General features: G+C 39.7%; 1 protein-coding gene across 1 annotated transcript in view; it reads left to right on the forward strand.

Moving 5' to 3' along the window:
• The first annotated feature begins 2,734 nt into the window (after nt 1-2,734).
• LOC144525808 (low-density lipoprotein receptor-related protein 1B-like) overlaps nt 2,735-23,867 on the forward strand; it is a 60,241-nt gene continuing 39,108 nt past the window's right edge. Inside the window, exon 1 of the mRNA XM_078262873.1 lies at nt 2,735-2,795. Coding sequence (XP_078118999.1) covers nt 2,735-2,795 — 61 coding nt within the window. The remainder of the gene's footprint in view (nt 2,796-23,867) is intronic.

Below are 23,867 nucleotides of genomic sequence, written 5' to 3' on the forward strand. Positions count from 1 at the left end.
ATGCTGTACAGTGTAGCAGACATTTGCTGTGACAGTATGCCTGGTGAACTTTCCTAAGAGCCAATACATGTGATTACTGAGATTTGGTACATCACTGTAATGGGCCATTACAAACTATTGCAAAAACTTTTGTGTAAAAACAAGTCTTAAAATCAGCTGCAATAAATTGCAATTAAGAGAGCTTTTTAAATGACTTCTTACACTTCTAATGATCCATTGGCTTTTATATTACATAGTGTGCCTGTATGGTCCAGGTGCATCCATATTCATGGCAATCAGAAAGAGACGTCATCAGTCTGGAAATGTATGTTGGAAACTAAATCAAAAGATGTTTATAAAATGTCTCACCTGCAGTGAGCGGCTACACGCCTTATCAGTGAGGCGTGTATCTTTTAGGACCATCCTGTTGTACAGAATTAGAGCAAATTCAATTGTGAGGAAACAAGAGCGTTTCTTAGATAAGGATAAAGTAAATTAGCTTGTGTCTAGCAAAGTTGGGCAGAAAGCCCAATTGAAGCTGATAACACACGACTTGTCGATGAGTAAGTCTTGAATAAAGAGTTAATGATCATTGAAATTTAGACATAATTACTTGGAGATTACCAATTAATCACTCTCGTAGACTTATATGTGCACCAATAAAGGCCCAAATTAATGCTGTTGTTGTAAATAGCCAATATACAACCTAACCTAAGTTAACTTTATGTAATGGTAATAAGGTGTAACAAATTTCTTTGTCCATCCTTTTTGGACAGCTTTATAAGTGTTTTTTATGATTTGCTGAATAGTATGGGTGAATTAAATTGTCTAAATGGGAAATAATAAACTGTACCTAGGTCATGTGAGCACAGATGCTAAATGGCAGAAAAAATTTCAATACATACAGTTTGTCAAATATTTTTTAGATAGATCTGTGGTGTGATTTTGAATTGAGACACTTAAGAAGTTGCAACATCTGTGTATACTAGCAGAGCCTCAGGCATCCATAAACTTAAGTGGGCTGTTGATGCTATTAAAGTGTTGAAAGCCAAGTGCTCTGATGAAGATGTCGAAACGTTAGTCACTGTTTTGTACCTTAAGTAATAAAACCATCAAGTAAGAAGACATCTGTGTTGCGCCGGCTATTTTTTGTTACTTTATACCGTTTTTGTCCTGCCTTGGTTGCACCGGATTGTTGTGGTCTGCAGAAGTGCAGAGAACTTTCTCTCTTTTTTCTGCTTTTACAGGAACTTCCTTTTGGAAAACAGACTCACAGCCTACGAGGTATGGTTAGCTTTGCTTTAATAGTATTCCTGCCTCCATGCTGCAGAACATGCCTCATCTGCATTAAATTACATCAGTCACTCCAATTGTTAACCTCAAACCCAATCCTTCTCTCTGTCTCACTGTTACTGTACACCATTTTGTCTCTTATGTAGGGCTGTCAGCATTAACGCGTTAATCGCGATGCGATTAAGGGCCGAGCATAACACGTAAACAAATTTTAATCGCATTAATCGCATGCCGCCATTTATTAATTAACACTTCACTCGGCTTCGCTTAGTGCCTAACAGGCTACTATTTTGACCCTTTGTCGCACCTTTACTTATCATCAAGCTGCCATACTTCCTCGTAACACATCCTGCTGCTGCAGGCTGCAGGCATGATGGAGAAAGACAGCAGCAACACAATTCTGAATGGCGCTTTTTATTTGCCAAAACTCCCGGACGGCTCAGTAGACAAGTTGAAAGCCATATGCACGTTGTGTAAAGCCGAATTAAAATATCACGAAGCACGTCAAGCTTGAGCTACCACCTACGAGCTAAGCATAGTAGTACAGTTAACGTGACTCAGGTTGATGCTAGCGGGCTCAGGCAAAGCACTATTTTGCAGAGTGCTAGTTGCCGACCTGTGGATGAAACCAAATCCCCAAAAAATACTAGAGCTCTTACGAAATGGGTGGCAACTAACTGCAGACCTGTCAGCATCGTAGAGGACTCGGATCTTAAAGACGTACTACGGTTGGCATGTTCTGACCCGTCTTATACATTGCTGTCGAGGGGAAAGTAGTTTCACGCACGCATACACAGCCTTTACGACACGGAGAAAGCAGCCAAACTGGAACTGCTGCAAAGTGCAAATGCTGTCTCATTAACCCGTGATCACTGGACGTCAGTGAGTAATCAAAATTATTTAGGAGTTACTGCACACTATATTGACTCTAGATTCAAATGTGTGACTAGATTCACACTTTTTTCTTTTGTTTACAGTAAATACACTGTGTGCACAATTATTAGGCAAGTGAGTATTTTGACATTATCGTCATTTTCATGCATATTTTCCAATTCCAAGCTATATAAACTTGAATGCTAATTTGATTTAAGCATTATCAGGTGATGTGTATTTGTGTAGTGAGGGATGGTGTGGCCTAAGTGATCAACACCCTATATCAAGGTGTGCATAATTATTAGGCAGCTTCTTTACCTCAGACAAAACGGGCAAAAAAAGTGATTTAACAGACTCCGAAAAGTCCAAAATTTTAAAATGCCTTTCAGAGGGATGCAGCACTCTTGAAGTAAGCAAAGATATTGAGGCGTGATCACCGCAAAATCAAACTTTTTTTTGCAAGTAGTCAACAGGGTCACAAGAAACGTGTGGAGAAAAAAAGACGCAGATTAACTGCTAGAGACTTGAGAAGAATTAAACGTGAAGTTACCAGTAACCCATTAACCTCCAGTGCCGCAATTTTCCAGATATGCAACCTACCTGGAGTGTCCAGAAGTACAAGGTGTTCAGTGCTCAGAGATATGGCCCAGGTAAGAAAGGCTGAAACACGACCACCACTTAACAAGACTCGTAAGTTGAAACGTCAAGACTGGGCCAAGAAATATCTGAAAGATTTTTCAAAGGTTTTATGGACCGATGAAATGAGAGTCTTGATGACTCTTGACGGACCAGATGGATGGGTCCATGGCTGGATCACTAATGGGCACAGAGCTCCACTTTGAGTTGAGACGAGGTGGAGTACTGTGGGGTACTGGTATGGGCTGCTATTATTAAGGATGAGCTAGTTGGACCTTTTCAAACTTTTTTATTATGTACTTAAAAACAGTTTTGAAATGCAAAATAATAGAATTATAATCATGTGATAAACATGCGATTAATCGCGATTAACTATAGAAATTCAGCGATTAATCGCGATTAAGAAAAAATGTATCGTTTGACAGCCGTACTATTATGTAATAATTACAACAGCACTATGTGCCCCTTCATATTTTCAGAGAATCATTTTTAACAGTAGTTTCAAGATAGAGCATGTACTGTACGTAAGTTTTTGGTGAGTGTTAATAACAGAGTGAATTGTCTTCGGCATGCGTCCTCAAGCAGCTCACCCAATGCAGTAAAAACTCAGATTAAGAGTCATGGTTGAAATGCCCCTCAGTAATGTGACTATAATGGGAGTACACACATCTTGAAGCTTAATCCAACTAGTAGTATAATTACATTAACATAATCAGAGTCTGATGTTTACATGGACCTCATCTTTTTCACATCACTGCATTAATCACATTCTGATTGGGTTATCTGTGTGCATGTAGACCAATGTCAAGTTTAAAGTGGATTGTCAAAACTCAACTGACAGGTCACCAATTTGATCATTTTTTTGTTGTTTTGTTTCCTTTTTGGCTACCTGTTTTGTGTCTGATATGGCCTCCCTAATATACAGTATCTTGTAGTCATGATGTATTTGAATGAAGTTTGTCTGCAACAAGGTGTTGCATATTGTTGTATATTATTGAAAAAGATGAGTACTGTAGATACAAAAAGCCTTGTCAGATATTGGTTGCTTTGATTAAAGCGCTGTCCGTGGTGCTGATGCTTAGCACCGTAGTTGCAGTGCACAAGCATGGGAGGATTTAAATCATTCTATGGCAGCAGTTTTTCTATGTGATTTATTTCCTCACGTAAAATAAATACCAATTTATCTAAACAATTAATTATATTGTCTGAGTGAGGTACTAAGTTTTACCAAGCAGGTTAAAATTAATTTTCTTTTTTCACCTTGCCTTGTAAAGCTTTCATAACATCTAAACATTCAGATGTTGAATTGAAGTTTATCTTGGGACCTTTTTTTTAACTAAGAAGTAATGGCTTTGAAGCCTATTTCTATTGATGCTCACAGTACTAATGAGTCTCTTAAAAGCCAGCACATGGCCTGCCCCCTTTGCCAACTGCTGCATAAACGGTGGACATGATGAAGGATGTTGTGCCAAGGTGCAACTGTTGTTACCTTCCCACCTGCTAGTGACATAGGTTCCCCCCTCTCTGTTTTGAAGCAATGTGTGATGGGAAGACCATCTGATGATCTTGGAAGGGTTTACACAGCACACATTTCTGAGGCAATCTCTGAATGTATACACACACGAGAGGGAGGGAGGTAGAGAAGTTGTTAATAGTGCTTCATGCAATAATACCATCTATCCTTTTGTCAGTTATATGGGGAAACACCAATGTAATGCTGTTAGTTTGAGTGGCCCTTATAAGAGTCCACTTGGTCTCTCCAGTGTAACATCAAGTGGTAATGCTCTTTGTCCATCAATCTCATACAGTATATATGGCAATATAGCCTCCATATCTCTATAAATCTTGTTATGGAGCTGCAAGTGCAAATATCGGATACTTGATATTATTGTATTCAGCTCTGTCACAGAATCATGGTAATGGGTGATTTCTAAGGCTGAGCAGAAAAATAGTTTTGCTGCTATCATCTCAGATCAAAAATGATCGAGATTGCACTGTAGCAATTCTGGAGACAGTGTGATATCAGATTATTAGGAAGCTGAGAGCGTGGGTGCTTGTTTGTGGAGCAGTGATTAGTGCTGATGCACACAGGGAGGCCAGGATGAAACATTTATGCCCAAAGCAGCCTCTGAGACCCAGCTAGCCTGCAGCCACACCCGCGAGGCACCAGTGCAATCCTTTCAATATACCCGGGAGACTCGCTAAGAGGTGTGACAACTTTATTCTTCTTAGATGCGGCTACAAAGTGACTTTGAGTACAACCGTTGGTCTTCAATAAAAGGAAATGATCCAATCCAGTAATGGAAAGATATATTTTTCAATGACTACTTCTGTCTGCCCATTAATCACACCATATGCCAAAACCAAGTGCAGTAATACTGTACATTAGGAAATGTGTTAGGACATAACTACCTAATCCCTTGTGTTACACTATTGATATTGGAGCTATTGAGGTCATGGACTGCAGATTCTTTTCAATATTGTAGCTCAATTTCTTGAAAACTATGAATAACTGAACAAAATGGGTAAGGATGAATCCCCTTGGCCCTCCTTCTTACTCATAATAGTATTGCAATTCCTGTTTTAGTCTCATACACTATTTTCTATCTTCAGTTTTATTTTTTAATACCTCAATGTTAAAATCTGTATGTCTAAAAGCACATTTATTGTCTGTATCTAAAACATCAGAGGGTAACTCTTTTTGTCATCTCCACAACAGAACCCTGTGGCAGGGATTGATTGCTGCTCTGCTGATTCCTATGGACCCGCTGGGCTGTGCAAATGCCTTTAGACGTGGGGTGCATTTTTAATCCGTCAACTAAAACCGCAAGGCAGAATTACCATGAACTAAATTACAGGCACAATACTATAGTCGTAGAAAACAACCTGCATATTTTAGGCTTTTAGGTGCAGTTCTTGATGTTAGGCTTGGCTCACTGCCTGACTACCTAAATGGCAAGTGTTGCCTGATGGATGGATGCAGACAGCAAACACTAGGGTGGCCGTGCTTAAATGTCATTTTTTGGCTTTATGTTTCAGTTTGACAGTATTGAATTAGATATTTTTTTTGAAGAGCGATGACATAAAAAGGTCCTTGTCCTAATTCACACTTAGTCCACATAACAACTTGAGATCTTAACTACAGGCAAATGAGGCTCATGTATCTATTGAAGGCTGTATTAGGGTCCTATGACCAATTACCATCTTAACATAGTAAAATAAAACTGACAAAACAGTTTTAAGACCTTATTTTAATGAGGTATTTTTTACATCCGCTCAAAAAGGTGACATTGAGTTTCATTAAAGGCTGGATTCCTAAGGAAAATCATTTTATAGGTTAGATCCAGCAGTGCGTAGGGAAACATAACTTGTCTAGCTCTCCACACCAGGGGGTGAAGTTGTAAAGAGCTGCTGTTTGAGCTAACACACTGAGACCTGACCTGCATTCTGCCCACATCTGATGAGTTTATCCTACACGATCTCGGGGTAGGATACTGGCTGTTGCGTTGGCACATCACTTTATTTTGCAATGGCTGGGTGAGCACTGTCGTGCACCACAGTTGGGTGTCCCTGCATCTGTGGACGGCCATGACAAAATCAAAACACCTGAATAGCAACACGTCAAAGTCCAAACTCTAATCATCGAGAACAAAACACTACTACACAGAAAACAAAAAGAGCCATGTTTACAAATGATTCTCGTTATGTCCCTTTTAGCATTCTCATAAGCTTAACTGACCTTTAGGTGATACTAATCATCTGTAGCTAATTACTGGTCTACCTGTGTAAACAATTTATTTTTTCCCCATACTGCATTATAAACATTAATCATCAAACAAGCAAGGAGGTGTAATAAGTGAGATAACAATAATTAAAATTATGGACTACTCATTGCACAAGAAAGGACACACTTAGCATTGTTAATTATCAATGGTGATTTTTCTTTTTCTAAACAGACGAGGGTATCTGGAGCTTTCAACGTGCGTCTGTGCTTTCAAGAAACTTCAAAGTTGAGATAAGATGATAATACTTATTCAAGTCAGACTGGATGTATCTCCTCATCACTAATATGCACTACATTATGTAGTTTCACAGTGTGAAGAGAGGAGCTGCAGCAATGTGCAGTACAACAAAAATATGGTGTTTTTTGAAAATTAAACCATGTAAACCCATTCTTATACAATCTCAAATTACAATTATGAACCTGAAAATGAGCATAATATGGCCACTTTAATGTATCATTACCATTATACCATACTGTACATTGGAGTCATAGAACAAAGCTTCCGATTTTCCAATAACATACAAAAAAAAAACTAGTTTTTTAAAAACCTTAAAGGTCTTTAACATAACTTGCCTCTGTACTTAAGATTTTCCTGAATCCGCTCTGCTGACAGCTGCAGACTTGTACCGGTGGCGCAGCCACGGCGTTGTGTGCATTGTCGTGGACACATGCAATTACTTTTCTGGAATGCTTGCGCATCCATGTGACAGACACACAAAAAAAACCATGTTCAAATGTTTGTTTTGATAAACCTTTTTAACGGTCTAACTGATATTATTAATCAGTCAAAATTTGTATTGTCAGTTAATCATTTACATCCCTAGCTCTGTTACTCAAAAAGTATTGATGTCGCTGTCAATTAGACAAGGTATTATAATTAAGAGGTAACTCAGGTGTTGCATTGTATGGAGAAGCAAACCGTTTTTTGACCGTGCGTTAGATGCGTGTTACGTTTTTGTTTATGAGTGAAAAGTTGTAGACTACGATAGGAACAAAGTGGCTGTATTTTGTTTTATTACAAACAACAAGAAATAAATTGTGTTGTTATTGGAAACATTGGACATTTTGGTCATTTACTATGCGTCTAAAACTATTTGAGCATGCAACCGTGGTGGCGTTCTTTTGGATGGCAAAGGGGTCACTACACACACAAACCTGTTTTCTATTCTTTATACTGATACTATATTGATACTGTGCTTGTGTTCCTGTGGCTGAAATGCCTTCATTTTCAGTAATCTGGTATTTGTGACAGCTCAAGCTACTGTAACGCATACACTATTTCAGTGAACTGCTTCCATCCAGTATACTTTGTTATCTACACTGCTCCAGTCCATCTCATTCACTTTTGAGCACTCTCCCTTTACATTCTGTTTCAGTCGTACAGAGTTCTTGAATAGACGGACAGACAGCAGAGAAAGCAATGACATGCTATTTCCTTGTGACTTTAAAAGCAAAATCTGAAATAGATAAACTGTTGTCATGACTGAGCACATACTGTACAAAAAAATGTGGGCTCACCAAAACTGAACCTTGTTTTGCATCCTGCAGCTGCATTGGACTTGTCTGGATTTTACTGACACGTGATGTGATTTCTAGATAATGAAGGCCAAAGTACATTTTACAAAAAACGTAAATTTCAGAGCAACTGAAAGCAGATGGCACTTCTTATCCTTAATGTTATGTTACACATTCAATATGTAATTTTCTGCCGTTATGGGTCTCTCAATTGAAATTGTGGATGTAAACCATGGACTGACGATGGCGGTGGCATGTGTGGGATCATGGAAAATAATGTTCACGGAGAAGTTAATCTATTATAGTTGTATTCATGTTAAGTTTAGTAACGTTTATTCATGTAATGTAATTCTAATGAAATAGCAGTTTTTCCTACATAATCACTTAGATTCTATTTGTGGTGGTAGCTGACAGATAAGCGAGCAATCAAGCTTACATTAGCCAGCAGCTAAAGCCATAATATCACAATATATTCTATATGTCTGTGTCCCCTGCCAGATGTGTTTAGCACCAGGGGGTTAAGGGGTTTGTTGTCCTCCCTGACGCTGGGACTTACTTCACCGGTGTGGGGGCAGGCCGGTGCAGCAGCTCCAGGGCGGACCAGATACCTTGGTTGCCCACTGTTGAGGCTCATTTTTGGCCAGACGCAGGTGCCTGAGGTCTGACATGGTCTGTTCCGTACAGATCATTAAACTTTCAGTCTGTGTTATTTATTAAAATTAGATTTATCTGGGTTTGAACATTGTTGGAAACGTTTGGCATAATGTTAATACAAAACAAAAAATGTTTAACAGGAATAGTCATTTCTAGATTATAGATGTTACACATTATATCTTTAACAACTTAGAATAAAACTCCCCCAACAGATCTGTTTTCACATCAGAAGACTAGGGGACATTAGAACTTTTGCCAAGTAGGCAAGTGGTCCAGATGGAAAGGCCATTAGCAGATGGTGGATGCTAGTGGAGAGGAACGGGTCACAGATGGGGAAGGGAGTCTTTCAGTCTTTGGAGCTATTCTTCCAGCAGAGGTTGAACCATAGCGCTGCTAAATCTTTACTGAGCACTGTGACTTTTATTTGTTTAATATTTTGGTCGTTTGTTTGTTTGGGTAAGAAACAAACCCCTTAAAATCATTACCTTCAAGGACCCTGGCTAAACCAGGGAATAGCAGTTAATGACCTTCTGCAGATGCTCCAGATGTTTTGTGACAGATGGGCCATCTTGTTGCACATGTGGGAGGTGATCTGCATTCCTATGGTAAAACAGGTGACATGCCCACAAAAATGGCATTGAAGTACTCTGTGGTCTCCTGTCTGGGAGCCATACTGCCAATACAGTTGCTTGCTATTCCCTGCTCCATGGTAATAGATGGATGTAATTACAAATTGCAAAAACGTAATACACAATCTGTATGTTTTAATTCATATGAGTATCTCACACTCATACATGTCAACCAAACAAGAGAGACCAGAGAGTGTTGAGTATATACATATTCCATTTGGAGTTGTTTGCTGTCGGTAATATTGTGTGGGGCCGTTTCAGTGGAGAACGTCACTTGATTAGAACCATTCATCAAGTCGGTGTGGAGTGGATAGGGATGATTACCAAACTGGGCAGTGTGTTTTGTCTCAACCACTCTCTCAACAATCTTCACATTTGACAGACCTGCTCTACCAACCCCATCGCTCATGCCGTGCAAAACTGTCCAAACGAGTCATTTAGCGGTGAATTGGAGTCCCTTTTAGCCCGTGAAAACATTCACACTAATTTCTTGTTAGGCACCAAAACAATTACTCTCACAGTGTCACTTTAATCTCAGCACTTTGAGTTTTCTCGCAGGACAAGCACAGTTGGAGATTAACTAAAACATGCAGAATATATTAATTCTAGACCTCTATCATTCCATTTCCATCCATCCCCCTGAGGATGCTCATAGCTAATTTGCCCTTGAAGCTACATTTTTCTTGTTAAGACTGGAGGGCTTTTCTTTCATCTCAGCCTTGCCTCTACTGCACACGTTGAGTATGTCTGATGTATGTGCAATAAAATGCCAAATGGAGCTTTGCATTGAGAGAAAATTAGATAAGCAGTCATATTATTACGCAGGAAAGCATTATTTTGTATTCCAAGGATTGGCTGCTATGTTTGGCTTCTGCCGTCCGGTAAAAGCAACATCCGAGATATTTCTGCTTGAGTTTTGCAGAAAATGTCTCTTCAAAGGTTACTCTAAGAAGTGCATTCAGAAAAGACGGGATTACCTTTCACTACTCGCCTGTTAGAAGGGTCATTCAGAAGTGTGTGATGCTGACAGAGGAAACACCTTGATGATCTTGTAAACCATGACTGGCTATGGAAACACAAATCTGTTGGAAACAACTGAGCTACAGTACTAGCTCTATGATAAACCTTGGGCTGTATGATAATATCCAAGGCCCTGAATGGAGTAAGAATGGTATAACATAAAGCTTTAAAACAAACAAAAACAACTTTATTACCATAGCTCAGAGCTGAAGCTTCTCAATCATGTAGTATGCAGGGAAAAAATGTGTAACAAGAATTAATTTAATTTGTCTTCAGCCACAGTGGGTATACTACTATGTTATCACATATCCCAGCACCATGTACTTATACTGCTCTTGCATTAAAGTACTATAATGCCAATTATTCATTTAATCAATCATTTAAATGTACTTTGTGTTACTCTACATTAGGGTGTGGTATTGATTTCAGACACAATGTCATGGGTTCTTCAACCAATATATGAATAAAAAAAAAAAAGTAAAAACTAATTGTGCTTTCCATAGTAATGCGAGCCTATTAAAATTATAAATGTGATGGAAATTGGTGCTATATTATTGCACTAACTCAATTTAAATTTCACACCGGGAGAGCTCGTAAGTACAAGTAAAGTTCTGTTTGCATCTTTGCAAAGAACACTGTCCTTAACTGTTATATCTTTGGAGTTCAATACTGTCTTTTGAGAAGATAATAATCACACATTGTTAACTGTAAATAAAAAAACAAGACTGAAATATTTTAAAAACTACTCTGTGCGTCTTCCACTATTGTGCAGCTATATCAGCTCAAGGGACAGCAAAGTGATACAAATTAACATTAACATTTCAACACGTTTGACATGTTTGAGGTATGTCAAAATACCAGTTAGTATGTTAGTTTCCCCCCTGAAAATCACAATAAAGTCAAACATGCAAAGGTCAAAGTAGTTTTTTTAGCCTGTAGCCTTATAGCCAAAATAGAGGCCGATAAAGTCCATTAAGCAGTCGCTTCTGCTCATAAAGCATACTGCTGTGAGCGCACAGTAATGATTGAAGGCAAACTACATGAGCATATCCATTTTTTTTTCTGAGCTCATGAGTCATCTGAAAGGTGGCTGAGCAGTAAGAAGGCACCGTATAGAGAGATGCAAAAGTGTACATTACGCCCCTTGCTTTCCGTCACCAATTAACACCATGCAGCATTTTTTTTAAGCGTTTAAATAAACAATCCATTCCAGCAGCAAACACACTGCTGAAACATCAACTGATCTAGCTGTGGTGATATTTTGTTTTCTGGTTAGGTTATCAGGGTTTCTGCCACATTTGCACAAAGTCATTTGTAAATCTGTTATTTTGTCAAACTCAAAGTAACTGTTGCTCTAACAAAATGTTAGCATACAAGAATATTAACCACTGTGGGGGGCGGGGGGTTGTACTTCTTGCTGCTTTCATGATAGATTCTGTATTTTTGAAAACAAGTGGAAGTCAACAAATGAATCCAAACACAACGGTTCACTCACTAGCGTTCAAAGAATTAAATGGCATCCGACTTTCTTTATTCCTTCCTGCCTAAATTAAAGCTTGGCTGTAAGCTCAAAAAATACTACTTGTTGTAAATACTGGGTGTATTTGACTATTTTTGTTGCCTCTCTGACCCCATGTAATGTGTAAGATTAAGCTGAGGTTCACAGAAAAAAGCAGTGGTGCATTCCTTTAAACGCTGGTAATATTTCTGCTCTGTGCTGTGGACGCTAAGAATCTGTGACAAGTGGCATTTGGCCTCTGCTCCTCCAAGTGTGGCGAGAGATGCCAGGTGGGAAAACATTTTGGGCGGGGGAGAACAGAAACTAAAGTCACCTTGCCTAGGGGCCGAACTTGTGCTGTTTCTGGAGTAACTTGGTCTTGGTGCTGAGAGCCAGTGACTCATGCTGGCCCAAGGCCACTAGTGTCTATCACCTTCAGATGGCCATTGGCCCATTGGTGGAGAGACACTTTGACTGCTAGTGCTCCAGGCTCGGCCTCATATACAGAGCAGGTGGCGGGAACATACTGCCAACAGGGACGTCTTTTTTTGGCATCAGTCTCTAATGAACATGCAAATCTTATCAGAATATTTCTACTCTGCATTGAGGACATTCACTGAACTGATTTTTAATTACAGATAGGTGTTTGAGACATTGGATGCCTTATAGCAGAGTGACAATTCTCTCCTTATTAACTCTTGACTTATTACTAACAGATGGTAATCTGGCTGAAAACTGGAGAAAAAAAAAATTTACAAAAGAAACATGGTTCAAAGCATCAGTTGCAATGTGCAGCAATGTAGCAAATTGTTTTCGACTAGTCTCGCATTGCCAGACCTTCCTCCACAGTGCTGCGGAGGAGGATCTGGCTAGTCCACACAGCATTCCTGGATGGGAGAAAAACGCACTCTGGTTTATTGACATTTCTTTAAACCAATTAAAATCGTCTTGGGCGGCGCTAAACACTGCATGGTGCAACGGCGCCTCTGCAAAATAGCCTCGGGGAACGAATTTGTTTTGGAAACGTGTACATTCAAAGGTTTTTTTAGTCATGCAACATAGTCTAGCTAGCTGTCTGGATTTACTCTGCAGAGATCTGAGGAGCAGTTAACCATAGTCCTCATAAATCCACCGGAGTTTAAAGGTCTTATGAGATGCTGCTTTTTGGATGCTTTTATATAGGCCTTAGTGGTCCCCTAATACTGTATCTGAAGTCTCTTTTATATAGGCTTTAGTGGTCCCCTAATACTGTATCTGAAGTCTCTTTTATATAGGCCTTAGTGGTCCCCTAATACTGTATCTGAAGTCTCTTTCCCGAAATTCAGCCTTGGTGCAGAATTACAACCACAAGAGCCAGTCCCACAATGAGCTTTACTTATGATGTGCCATTTCTGTGTCTGTAGCTTTAAATGCTATTGAGGAGAAGAGGGGGGAGGGGCAAGGTGGAGGGTGGGGGTGTTGCCTTGACCAACTGCCATGCTTCGCTTGTTTTCAAGCCATGATGTCTCTCTCGTTCTCATGGGTGGGCCAAATTAACATAACATTGACTTGCCTTGACTTGAGATCAGGTATAAGAATAATGACCAATAACTAAATGTTAATCCTTATAATTAACAAGGCCATTCCAGCATAAAGTATGTATAGATAAGTGTTTAAGGGAGATCCCACACCATGAGAGCTGTTTGTTGAGATGCGGCAGTGAGCGTGATGAAGCATGTGTGAATCCTTGGTGGTGTGTGGGGTTATTAATTGAGAACATCAATAACAACGGGCCTTGTTTTTCTCTCTCTCTCTCTCTTGAGGGGAACATTCATCATGTGAGGTCAGTGCAACTAGGCAAGAGAAAATAGGGCAGATTTGGTCATAGTAAGCATGGTCTTGCTGAACTAAAAAATCTCCCCTACCCACACCAAAGGGACAAAGCCACAACATCAGCCACGAATTACTACAGCATGTTTCTGCCTGTGGTCATGTGCATGGGTGACAAATCCAATCAGGTATTACACATGTCCCCCCCCCCCCCCGGATCCTTTTTTGTCTTTGCACATATTTGGTTGAAACTATAACTGGTATTAGGACATGCAGGGCCTGGAACACGATGGCAATTTAAGTTTAAAAATGTGTCTGAAAATCCTTCACTCAAGGAAGTAAGGACTTTCTGTTGTTATAGTTAAGGACAACCCAAAAAGTGCTTCTGACCTCAAATACTTTTTAGTTTTAGTTAGTTTAGTTTTTTATTTCTGTGTCATGCCACACTTGGCCCATCCCATATGGGATTAAAAGACACCACAAACCTATTTAACAGACATCTTCCGGTTGCATATACAGATCATTTGGAGAAATACATGAATACAAGAAAAGATAAATAAATAAATATATATATATATATATATATATATATCTTTTTAAAATGTCATTTAGTTCAAAATAGTCAGTTTTTTTACGCTTGCTCTTACAGTGTGTCATGATGACTAAGTCAATTCTTATAACTGGCATTGTGTTATTTAGCCTACGTAATGCTCCCCTACCTAATGGAAACATTAAATCACCACTATTCCCACAACAGCTATTAACCAGCTAATGTTATGCTACCAAGTGCTGACTATCACTGCATATTTTCTGTATTACAGTATGTAAGGGATGTAACCCACCCATAATTTTTTGTTGATTCGACAAGAGTGTCATGCACAAACAGCTTTCATATTTATGTATTTATGTGCCGCGACTTTTTTGCTCTTTTTTTGTATACAGATATTTATATAAGTGCTGTATATTATATACTTACAGGCTACATGCTGTATGTAATATTGTATCATTTTCAAACTTAACATGTCAAATGTCACATTTTATCCAACAAATGTAGTGAGTTAAACAAAAACAATTACCATGATCAATACCTGCTTCTTCCATTTTGCAAATTTTGTGTGCAGTCCATGACCCCTGCAGCAGCCTTTCACACACCCAGAAGAGCACTATCAACGTATCTTTCTTTGCTTTATTAGCAAACAACTCAGCAATACAATCAATGCAATCCGGTTAAAAACGGATGTGGCTGACCCACATAACTCAAAACACTAATTTGTACAAATAGATTTTCCAAAAATATAAATAATTGGACTTCTCTTCTCAAAATATCTTGATTATGCATAGTGAAATAAAGTTTACTGACTAGAAATGTATTTTTGAAACATGCAGCTCTGTCCTGGAAAATGGATTCCAAAGCATTGGTAGTGACATGATTTTTCTGCTTTTAGTTGCAGGCCCTTGATACCAGATTGAACCCTGGATTGTTTTTAAGAAAACTGACTTTATTAATTGTTTGATAATGCTGGTCTTCAACTATCAATCAGATTTTATTTTAATCTATGCAGGCCGATTTTAGAGATAAGCCCCATGCCAGCCATGACCATTAAATAATGGAATAAATGTTGACTCTGTAGATAAGTATACTGATTTCATCCCTGACAATTGTCATATGAAGCACACACTGATTCCTCATATAAGATGGAGCAGTGCCTGTATTGCCTTTAAGAAGCTGAGTTTCTTAAGAATTGACAAAACTTGTATTCAACGTCTTTTACTGAGTCAGCTGTCAGTTTCTCCTCTAATTTGTTTGTTTGACAACTACAGATATCAAACGCGGGAATGCCCTAAACTACATTATTGACCAAGCCTGTACGATTGGAATGGCGAGGCAGATATCTTTGTCAGAGCTTCGACTGGCTCTGTAAAAGACTATTCACACTGACTATCCGCCCCACGATGAATTGCTCCCTCTGGTATTGAGTACCATCTGTCTAAGATGGGGTCAAAGAAATACACAGTCCTTTATCCATCAGCTATTTCATTACTGAACATTACTCCTGTTAGCTAAATGCGTGAGGTTTGTATAGTTGCATTTTGTTAAGGGTTTTGTCTACCTTGTCTTCCCTTGCTGTTTTTTTTTAGGTTTCTTTAGATGTTTTTAACATTCTGCTGCAACTTCATCATTAATTTAAAAACAAGTTTACTTCCAGTGGTTTACTTTGAAATCTGCCATAATACAGAATGGACATTAGCTCTATTTACACAATTACATATTAGTTATGTTTCATATATATAAATTGCCTACTTTATTAAATATACACCTCCCCATCCCCAGAAGATCACTCCTCCTCTCACTGTATCACATATGTAAAACAAAGACTCTGTTCATTAGGTGTCAGGGCCAGATTTAAGCATAAACATTTAGGCATGAATCAGTGGTTCGATCTGACCTGGTCTCTCACTAGGCTGGTTGTGCTTGGAGAACAGTTTCATGCTTTCTTGAAAACCTTTAGTACCGATGCTGTATGATTTGAGAACAATATGTAATGTCATCTGTACAAAATGAGACATAACAAAAAGCCAACCTTCTAAGCAAAGCATGCTTTGCACTTTATTCAACCGCAGATTCAAAACCATCACTATCTACCTGACCAAATGATCAAATGAATCAGAGAAACCCTTGACATCATAGTTGAGTTTAAAAAAGAGAATCTGCCAGTTAATATCTGATCTATTTTCATATTGTACAAAAATGGATGCATGTCCAAGGTCCCTTGATTAATATCTGCACAGCTGTAGCTTGAGTCAAAACAAATCTAATTCCATTATGATGGACCTTTTCCTGCTCTGTATGTTTGCTTGTATTTTGTTGCACTTGGGTTTCTAAGCATTTTTTTTTTTTTTATAATTTTTTGGGCTTTTCCACCTTTAATCGATAGAACAGAGAGAGAGGGGAGAGAGAGGGGGAAGACATGCAGGACATCGTCACAGGTCGGACTTGAGCACTGGACCTCTGCTTCGAGGCATAAGCCTCGAAGTATATGTGCACCTGCTCTACCCACTGAGCCAACCTGGCCACAGCATGATGCATTTCTGGATGTAAATATCTATCTTCTTTTATCCCACAAAACCTTGCATCTTAGGGATGTTTCTTTTAGTCAGTACAATTTTGTTTTCATACTTACCATACCTTAGTACGTAGTTGTCTTGAGGACTGAGACTCACATTTTCATTTTTATTGTCTTAAGCTGTTTCTCACAATGAAGTTGCCCTTTCATACATGTAGCACACAACACGAGCTGTCCGTGTCAGATGCGTTCTCACTTACTTGATATACTATGTTTGGTTTAGGCGAGTGATGGCGCCTGTAGAGCGTGCAGGGAGCATGGTATGGTGAAGATAACGCCATGGCCGCTTAGCCAGTTCATAATTTGGTCATAATGCTGTTCCCTGAATTTTTCTTACAATTTCTGCGTTGAATCTTGTAGTCTCTCCAGCTAGACATTTTCATTAATGACTTTGTGTAAATTGCCTTTGTTCACAATCAGATGTTTGTTTTCTTCTGGTTTTGCGCCAACCACATACTACAGATGTCATCAACATTCCCACTCACTTGCTGTGAGTTATCCAGCTCCTTCGTAAAGTCAAGATCATTTCAAGGTTGCTGTGTGTGGAAAGGTGCTTTACGGTTTAATGTTGTCGTTCATACACCACACAACACTTAACTAAAGGAACACAGCCTAGTGCATATTTAATCCATGGGGAACAAAGGCCAGGAAACTGTTCAATAATTATTTCCATTTTTTCTAGTTTTCTCATTTAATCTAGAATTGGATAGAGGGTGTCTGCAGAATACCAAGAGCATACTAAAATCAAATAGTCCTTTCACAGCAACATGGGCTTCCAGGTTGGAAAGTCCAGTGGTAGAAACCAATGTGATTCATTAAATTAAGTCATATGTTGAGTCTGGTGGCACCACACCTGTTTCCTATGCAGACGTTTGGTGAAAATGAGTCATGGTTGTACTGCACACTGAACGTGAGTATGTATCACCTGTAGGGCTTTTTTTTCCTACAGGATTTAAGTGAGACAGCTTTCTGTGCCAAAATCATTTTGACTGTCAGCGTACGAGCTGTACCACGGTTTTTAAATCATGTACCTAATGAGGTCTTTATCAAAGCAACATTTCCACAGCCTTTTATTAAATAAGTATAAGCTTAAAATCAGGTGTTGACATAATGTTGCCTTGGGAGTTCAGTGAAGAATATGTTATGTGCTTGAACCATTTAATATTGAACGGTGTTCCTTTGAATCTCCTCACATTGCATCATCACTTTCTTGTTTGGGCAATATGGCCACAAGGAGGATGCATCTGTGCTCACACTAGCATTCCCCTCCTTTTTTAATTAAATTAATTTACCGTATTTTCCGGACTATAAGTCACACTTTTTTTCATACTTTGGCTGGTCCTGCGACTTATAGTCAGGTGCGACTTATATATCAAAATATATATAATTTAACATGTTTTTAAATGTTATTTCTGAAATCCAGATGGCCAGAGCTGGAGGAACGAGTCCACAGATGGGTGCTTGAACAATGTGCTGCTGGGAGAGGCTCGTCAACAGTGCAGTTACGTTACGTTAAATACCGGACACCTACCGTATTTAGCCCCTTGTGTGCTATTGTGTAGTTTAATAACTTGCCTTTCCAGATTAAATGTCTGTTCTTGGTCTTGTATTTTGTGAAATAAATATCTAAATAAATGCGACTTATAGTCTCGTGCCACTAATGTTTTTTTCCTCTTCATGACGCATTTTTTGACTGATGCGACTTATACTCCGGAGCGATTTATAGTCCGGAAAATACGGTATTTATTTACATTGATACACTTTGAACAACTTCAGTTTTAAATGACCATTTCATGTCTCCTTCCAACACCCAACTGTGCTTGCATTGGCATTGCAACTGTGTCTTGGCAAAATAGCAAACATCCAACCCTTATTCAAGTCTCACAAAACAGCTACTAGCTATATTGTACCTCTAAAAACCTTCTGTGAAACAACCCATGTCTTTTACATTTTAACATCACTGAAAACCTGGTCTCGCATTGCCAGACCTTCCGTCACAGCGCTGCAGAGGAGGGTCTGGATAGTCCAGGATGGGAGAAAAATGTTCTCTGGTGTATTGGCATTTCTTTAAACCAGTCACAATTGTCTTGGGTGGCGCTAAGCGCCGGACTGAGCAATGGTGCCTCTGCAAAATAGCCTCAGGAAGGAACTTGTTTTGGTGGAACGTGTGTACCTTCAAAAGTTGTTTTAGTTGCACAACAGAAAACTCAGATTAGACAGATACTCTAGCTAGCTACCCTGCAGAGATCTGAGGAGCAGTTAACCATAGTCCTCATAAATCCACCGGAGTTTAAAATTACAACACAAAGAAAGATCAATGTGAGGGAAAACCAGCCGAAAATGAGGGACATCCGTTGGAATTTCCAGCACAATCACAGGGTGAACAATCACAGGGTAAAAAACGACAACTAAAAGCCAAGCTTTAAACAATCCCAAGAAGCGAGACGATAATAGAGGAGCACACAGCATGTTTAAATTCATATTTCATAAAAAGTTAATGTCACTCAAGACAACTTCCGCCATTTTTTTGTTTTGGTTTATTCTGCCAGTTTAGATTTGACCTCATAATGGATGTCTAATAAAAAAATGTGTAGTATTTCTTATTTCAGCATTTTTCCAACCATTTGATTGTTGACATGACTTTCTGCTTAAAACAGGAAACTAATTAGAGAACTGTCAAAAAAAAAACACTCTGTCCTTCAAACGTTGAATCAAAGTGCATTTATAGTATTTTTGTGGGTGCCACTCAGTAAACAAGTTGAGTACCAATTCAAAGTAAAAACCCTCTTTACCTGTCATGTTTGAAAGCTTGAAAGCCTCTCGTCTTTTCAAGAGCAGGAATTGCTATCGTTTTTCTTGCAAAGTTTAAAAGCTTTCAACTTCTTTTTCCAAAAAGGAATTTCTATAATTCATTGAACAAGACAAAACGGAACAGTTCTGACAGAATAGTAAAAATACGTAATAATAATGATGCCTACAGTAGATTGACTGAAGCAGACAGATCAGCCTTTTTTCTAAAGATTCTTTTTTTGGGCATTTTAGGCCTTTTATTTTGACAGAACAGCTGAAGACATGAAAGGGGAGAGAGAGGGGGAATGACATGCAGCAAAGGGCCGCAGGTTGGAGTCAAACCTGGGCCCATACTCCATATATGGGTGCCTGCTCTACCAACTGAGCTAGTATACAGGTGCCCAGATCAGCCTAATTTAAGGCAGACATGCTTAAACATTTACTTATATGCCAAGCACACTTTGACTCTCTAACAGGCTGGTTATTTCATGATGATTATAGTGTGATGGTTGTAGCTTGCGTCTCCAAGTAGGTGTCCACAGTCAGAGAGACTGGACAGGCATATTTCCAATTACTGTGTGTACATATGTGTGTCAGTGTTAGCCCTGTGACAGTCCACCCAGGATGAAATATCCAATCATATTCTTTATATTTCGTATATAGCCTGAATAATTATAGGAATATTACTAGTCTTTACTTCTTTACTTCCTTTAGTCTAAAGGTTACTTTTTTCAGACTGAGAAAAATGTGTCACTAAATGAATCAATTCAATTCAATTCAATTCAATTTTATTTATAGTGTCAAATCATAACAGGAATTATCTCAGGAGACTTTACAGATAGAGTAGGTCTAGACCACACTCTATAATTTACAAGGACCCAACAATTCCAGTGATTCCCCTAAGAGCATCCATGAATGCGTAAGTGCGACAGTAGCAAGGAAAAACTCCCTTTTAGGAAGAAACCTCGGACAGACCCAGGCTCTTGGTAGGCGGTGTCTGACGGTGCCGGTTGGGGGTATGATGAACAATGGCAATAATAGTCACAATAAAGATATTGTAATAGTTATAATAGTTCATGGTGTCGTAGAGCACAGCAGGGCGTAACAGGGCGTTGGCCGGACATAGCAAGTCGAAGCCGGGCATTGCAGTGCGTAGCAGGGTGTAATAGAGCACAGCAGGGCATAGGGCAGGACCACGGCGACAGCTGCCACCATGATGTAGGTGCCATCATCATCCAAGATGATGATGCTGGGCGGAAAAGGAACATAAGGACTCCAGGGAATAAGCTCCCTGGAGCTATAACTAAGAGCTGCAGAGAAGGGGAGATAGGGAGGCTGTGTTCCGTGATTGTGGCTACACTCTTTCCCCCGCCAGTCTAGGCTAACGCTGCGACTCATTACTCCCTAAGTATATGTAAGCTTTCCTTGGGGAGAAGCAGAGATAGGGTGGAGGTGCGCCATGACTGTGGCTACACACCCACCCCCGCCGGTCTAGGCGAACGCTGCAACTCCTCATAACCTAAATATAGTAAGCTTTCTATGAAGAGAAGCCGAGATAAAGAGGCGGTGCGTCATGACTGTGGCTACACACCTTCCCCGCTGGTCTAGGCGAAAGCTGCAACTCCTCACTCCCTAACTATAAGCTTTATCGAAGAGGAGAGTTTTAAGTTTACTCTTACAATAAGGTAAGGACAATAAGGTACTATGAGCTCTTCAAGATATGATGGTGCTTGACCATTTAGAGCTTTGTAGGTCAGGAGAAGGATTTTAAATTCAATCCTGGATTTTACAGGAAGCCAATGCAGAGAAGCTAATACAGGAGAAGTATGATCTCCCCTCTTAGTTCTTGTCAGAACACGTGCGGCAGCATTCTGGATCAGCTGGAGAGTCCTCAGAGTTTTATTTGAGCATCCTGATAATAGGGAATTACAATAGTCCAGCCTGGAAGTAACAAATGCATGGACTAGTTTTTCAGCATCGTTTTGAGACAGGATGTTCCTAATTTTGGCAATGTTACAAAGGTGAAAAAAGGCTGTTCTAGAGGTTTGTTTTAAGTAGGCGTTAAAGGATATATCCTGATCAAAAATAACTCCTAGATTTCAGACAGTAGTGCTAGAGGCCATGGCAATGCCATCTAGAGTAATTATATCTTGGGATAATGATTTTCGGAGGTGTTTAGGGCCCAGCACAATAACTTTTGTTTGAGTTTAACATCAGGAAATTGTAGGTCATCCATGATTTGATATTTCTAATGCATACTTGAAGTTTAGCTAACTGACTGGTTTCGTCTGGCTTGATTCATAAGTATAATTGGGTGTCATCCGCATAACAATGAAAGTTAATTGAGTGTTTCCTAATAATATTGCCTAGAGGAAGCATATACAAGGAGAAAAGAATTGGTCCAAGCACTGATTCTCCTATTCTGTTCTATCGTTGCAGTGGTTGTTTTAATTCCAATTAGGTTGTTAAGTATAGCACCTCGTTGGTTTACGTTTGATTTTACCGATCTCAGTCGGGGGACAGACACCGTAGTTATGGGATTATGAATGGGTGGCTGCTCCAAAGGAAGCACAGAGGAGCTTGTAGCGCTGTATCTGTGATTACTGATATTATTGATTCTTACTGGAATGATATAGCTGGTCTGTGGGTTAGCAGAGTTATTTGTAAAGGAGTGAGAGCTTATCGGAGAGTGAGACTGGGAAGTGCGCTTGTGCGTGTGTTTACGGGATGCAAACAGTCAATCAAAGGTCTTGGTCTGCACGGCGTAACGCAGATTCTCATATAGCATCTGGCTACCACGTCTATTGGGATGAATCCCGTCCCTGCTGAACAGGGAGCCACGTTCCCAAAACAGATTAAAATTGTCAATAAAACCTTGTGGATGTTGCATGTATGCTGGAACCAGGTGTTGAGGATGAGTAGTCTGCTAAAAAGGCATACTCCGCGACCTTGAGATGTGGGCCCGAAATAAAAATCTTCTTCCAAGTGCTTTTTAAAGCTTCAGTGAGAGTACCAAAGTCTTTCTGTGCGCTCACTCTGCTGATAGGACATCAGGGGAAGAGCGGATGAGGAGTGGGGGGGCATGAATGGCCGGTGGCAGGAACAAAACAGCCAGTATCAGTTTCAGATGGATAAGGAAAAGAAGAGGAATATTGCTTACCATCTGGGTAACCACATCGGCCGTTACCGGGGGAACATTCGGCTTTGACGGGGCATCGAAGTGACTGGAGAGGCTGAGGGCAGGAGGCGATGGAGTCCTACCCGAGGCTCTCTTTCGGCCGCAAACCACTTTAGTCCAGGATGGCCTGATGGTCGTGTCGAGCAAGAAGATGGATGTGGGCAGGCGGATGGGTCCCAAATCGCAGTATCCTGGAAAGCCGCTGAGAGAGTTGTGATTTGGAGCGATTGATTTTGAGCAACGTCCAGGTAGGCTGTTAACGAGGCATCTTTGGTTTGTAAGTCCTCTGAGAGCCGACGAACTTCTTCCCTAAGGTCAGAGATTTTTTTGTTTGCATTTTCAAGCAACGAGGAAATCCTGTGGGGAAATGGGGACTCGCCAGGTGTGGAGGTAGCCATGGAGCTGGCGTTAGCCTGAAGCTAATGTTTACTACTCGTAGAAAATGTGCGGTCCTCAACGCACAGGTACGTAGATTTGCGTAGATGCTGGCTCTTTCTAGAGACTAAAGGCTACCAGGGGGCTAATAAGAAACAAAAAACTAAGCAACTAGTACATTTTTCTCGATATAATACTGTTTTCCTCCGTCTGTCTTCTCTCCCTCCACACTCTCACACTGCTTTACCTTCCGGTTCCGGTTCAAACAAGTCCGAAAAGCAATTGAAATTTGTCTTTGATGTTGCTAGCCTGTTTTTGTTTTTGTTTTTTTACCAGAGACTAAGCTAATACGGTGTGACCCTTTTAATCTTAAATTGATTCTATTAAAAATGCATTGGTTAAATAGGACTTTGACAAGACCCAGAGAAAATGACCACCTTTAGAAACACCTTGCCTGTAAAAATGCATCTGCTGATGTGCAAAAATCAACAAGTATTCACACTGAGCAAAAGGCAACCTGACTGTGAATACATTGAAAATCCTATACCGTATCTGCATCATTCAGCCACTTTGTGTATATTGATTTGTGTACAGAAGGAGCTGTAAAAACCCTTTTGAAAGAACGCCTTCAAACTTTCTTTATGCTGATTCTTTTATGATTTCTTATTAAACAGTAAAGCAGTGCAGCATGGTGACTACATGCTGTTTG

The sequence above is a fragment of the Sander vitreus genome, chromosome 11 (genome assembly GCF_031162955.1).
Source record: "Sander vitreus isolate 19-12246 chromosome 11, sanVit1, whole genome shotgun sequence".
Lineage (NCBI taxonomy): Eukaryota > Metazoa > Chordata > Actinopteri > Perciformes > Percidae > Sander > Sander vitreus.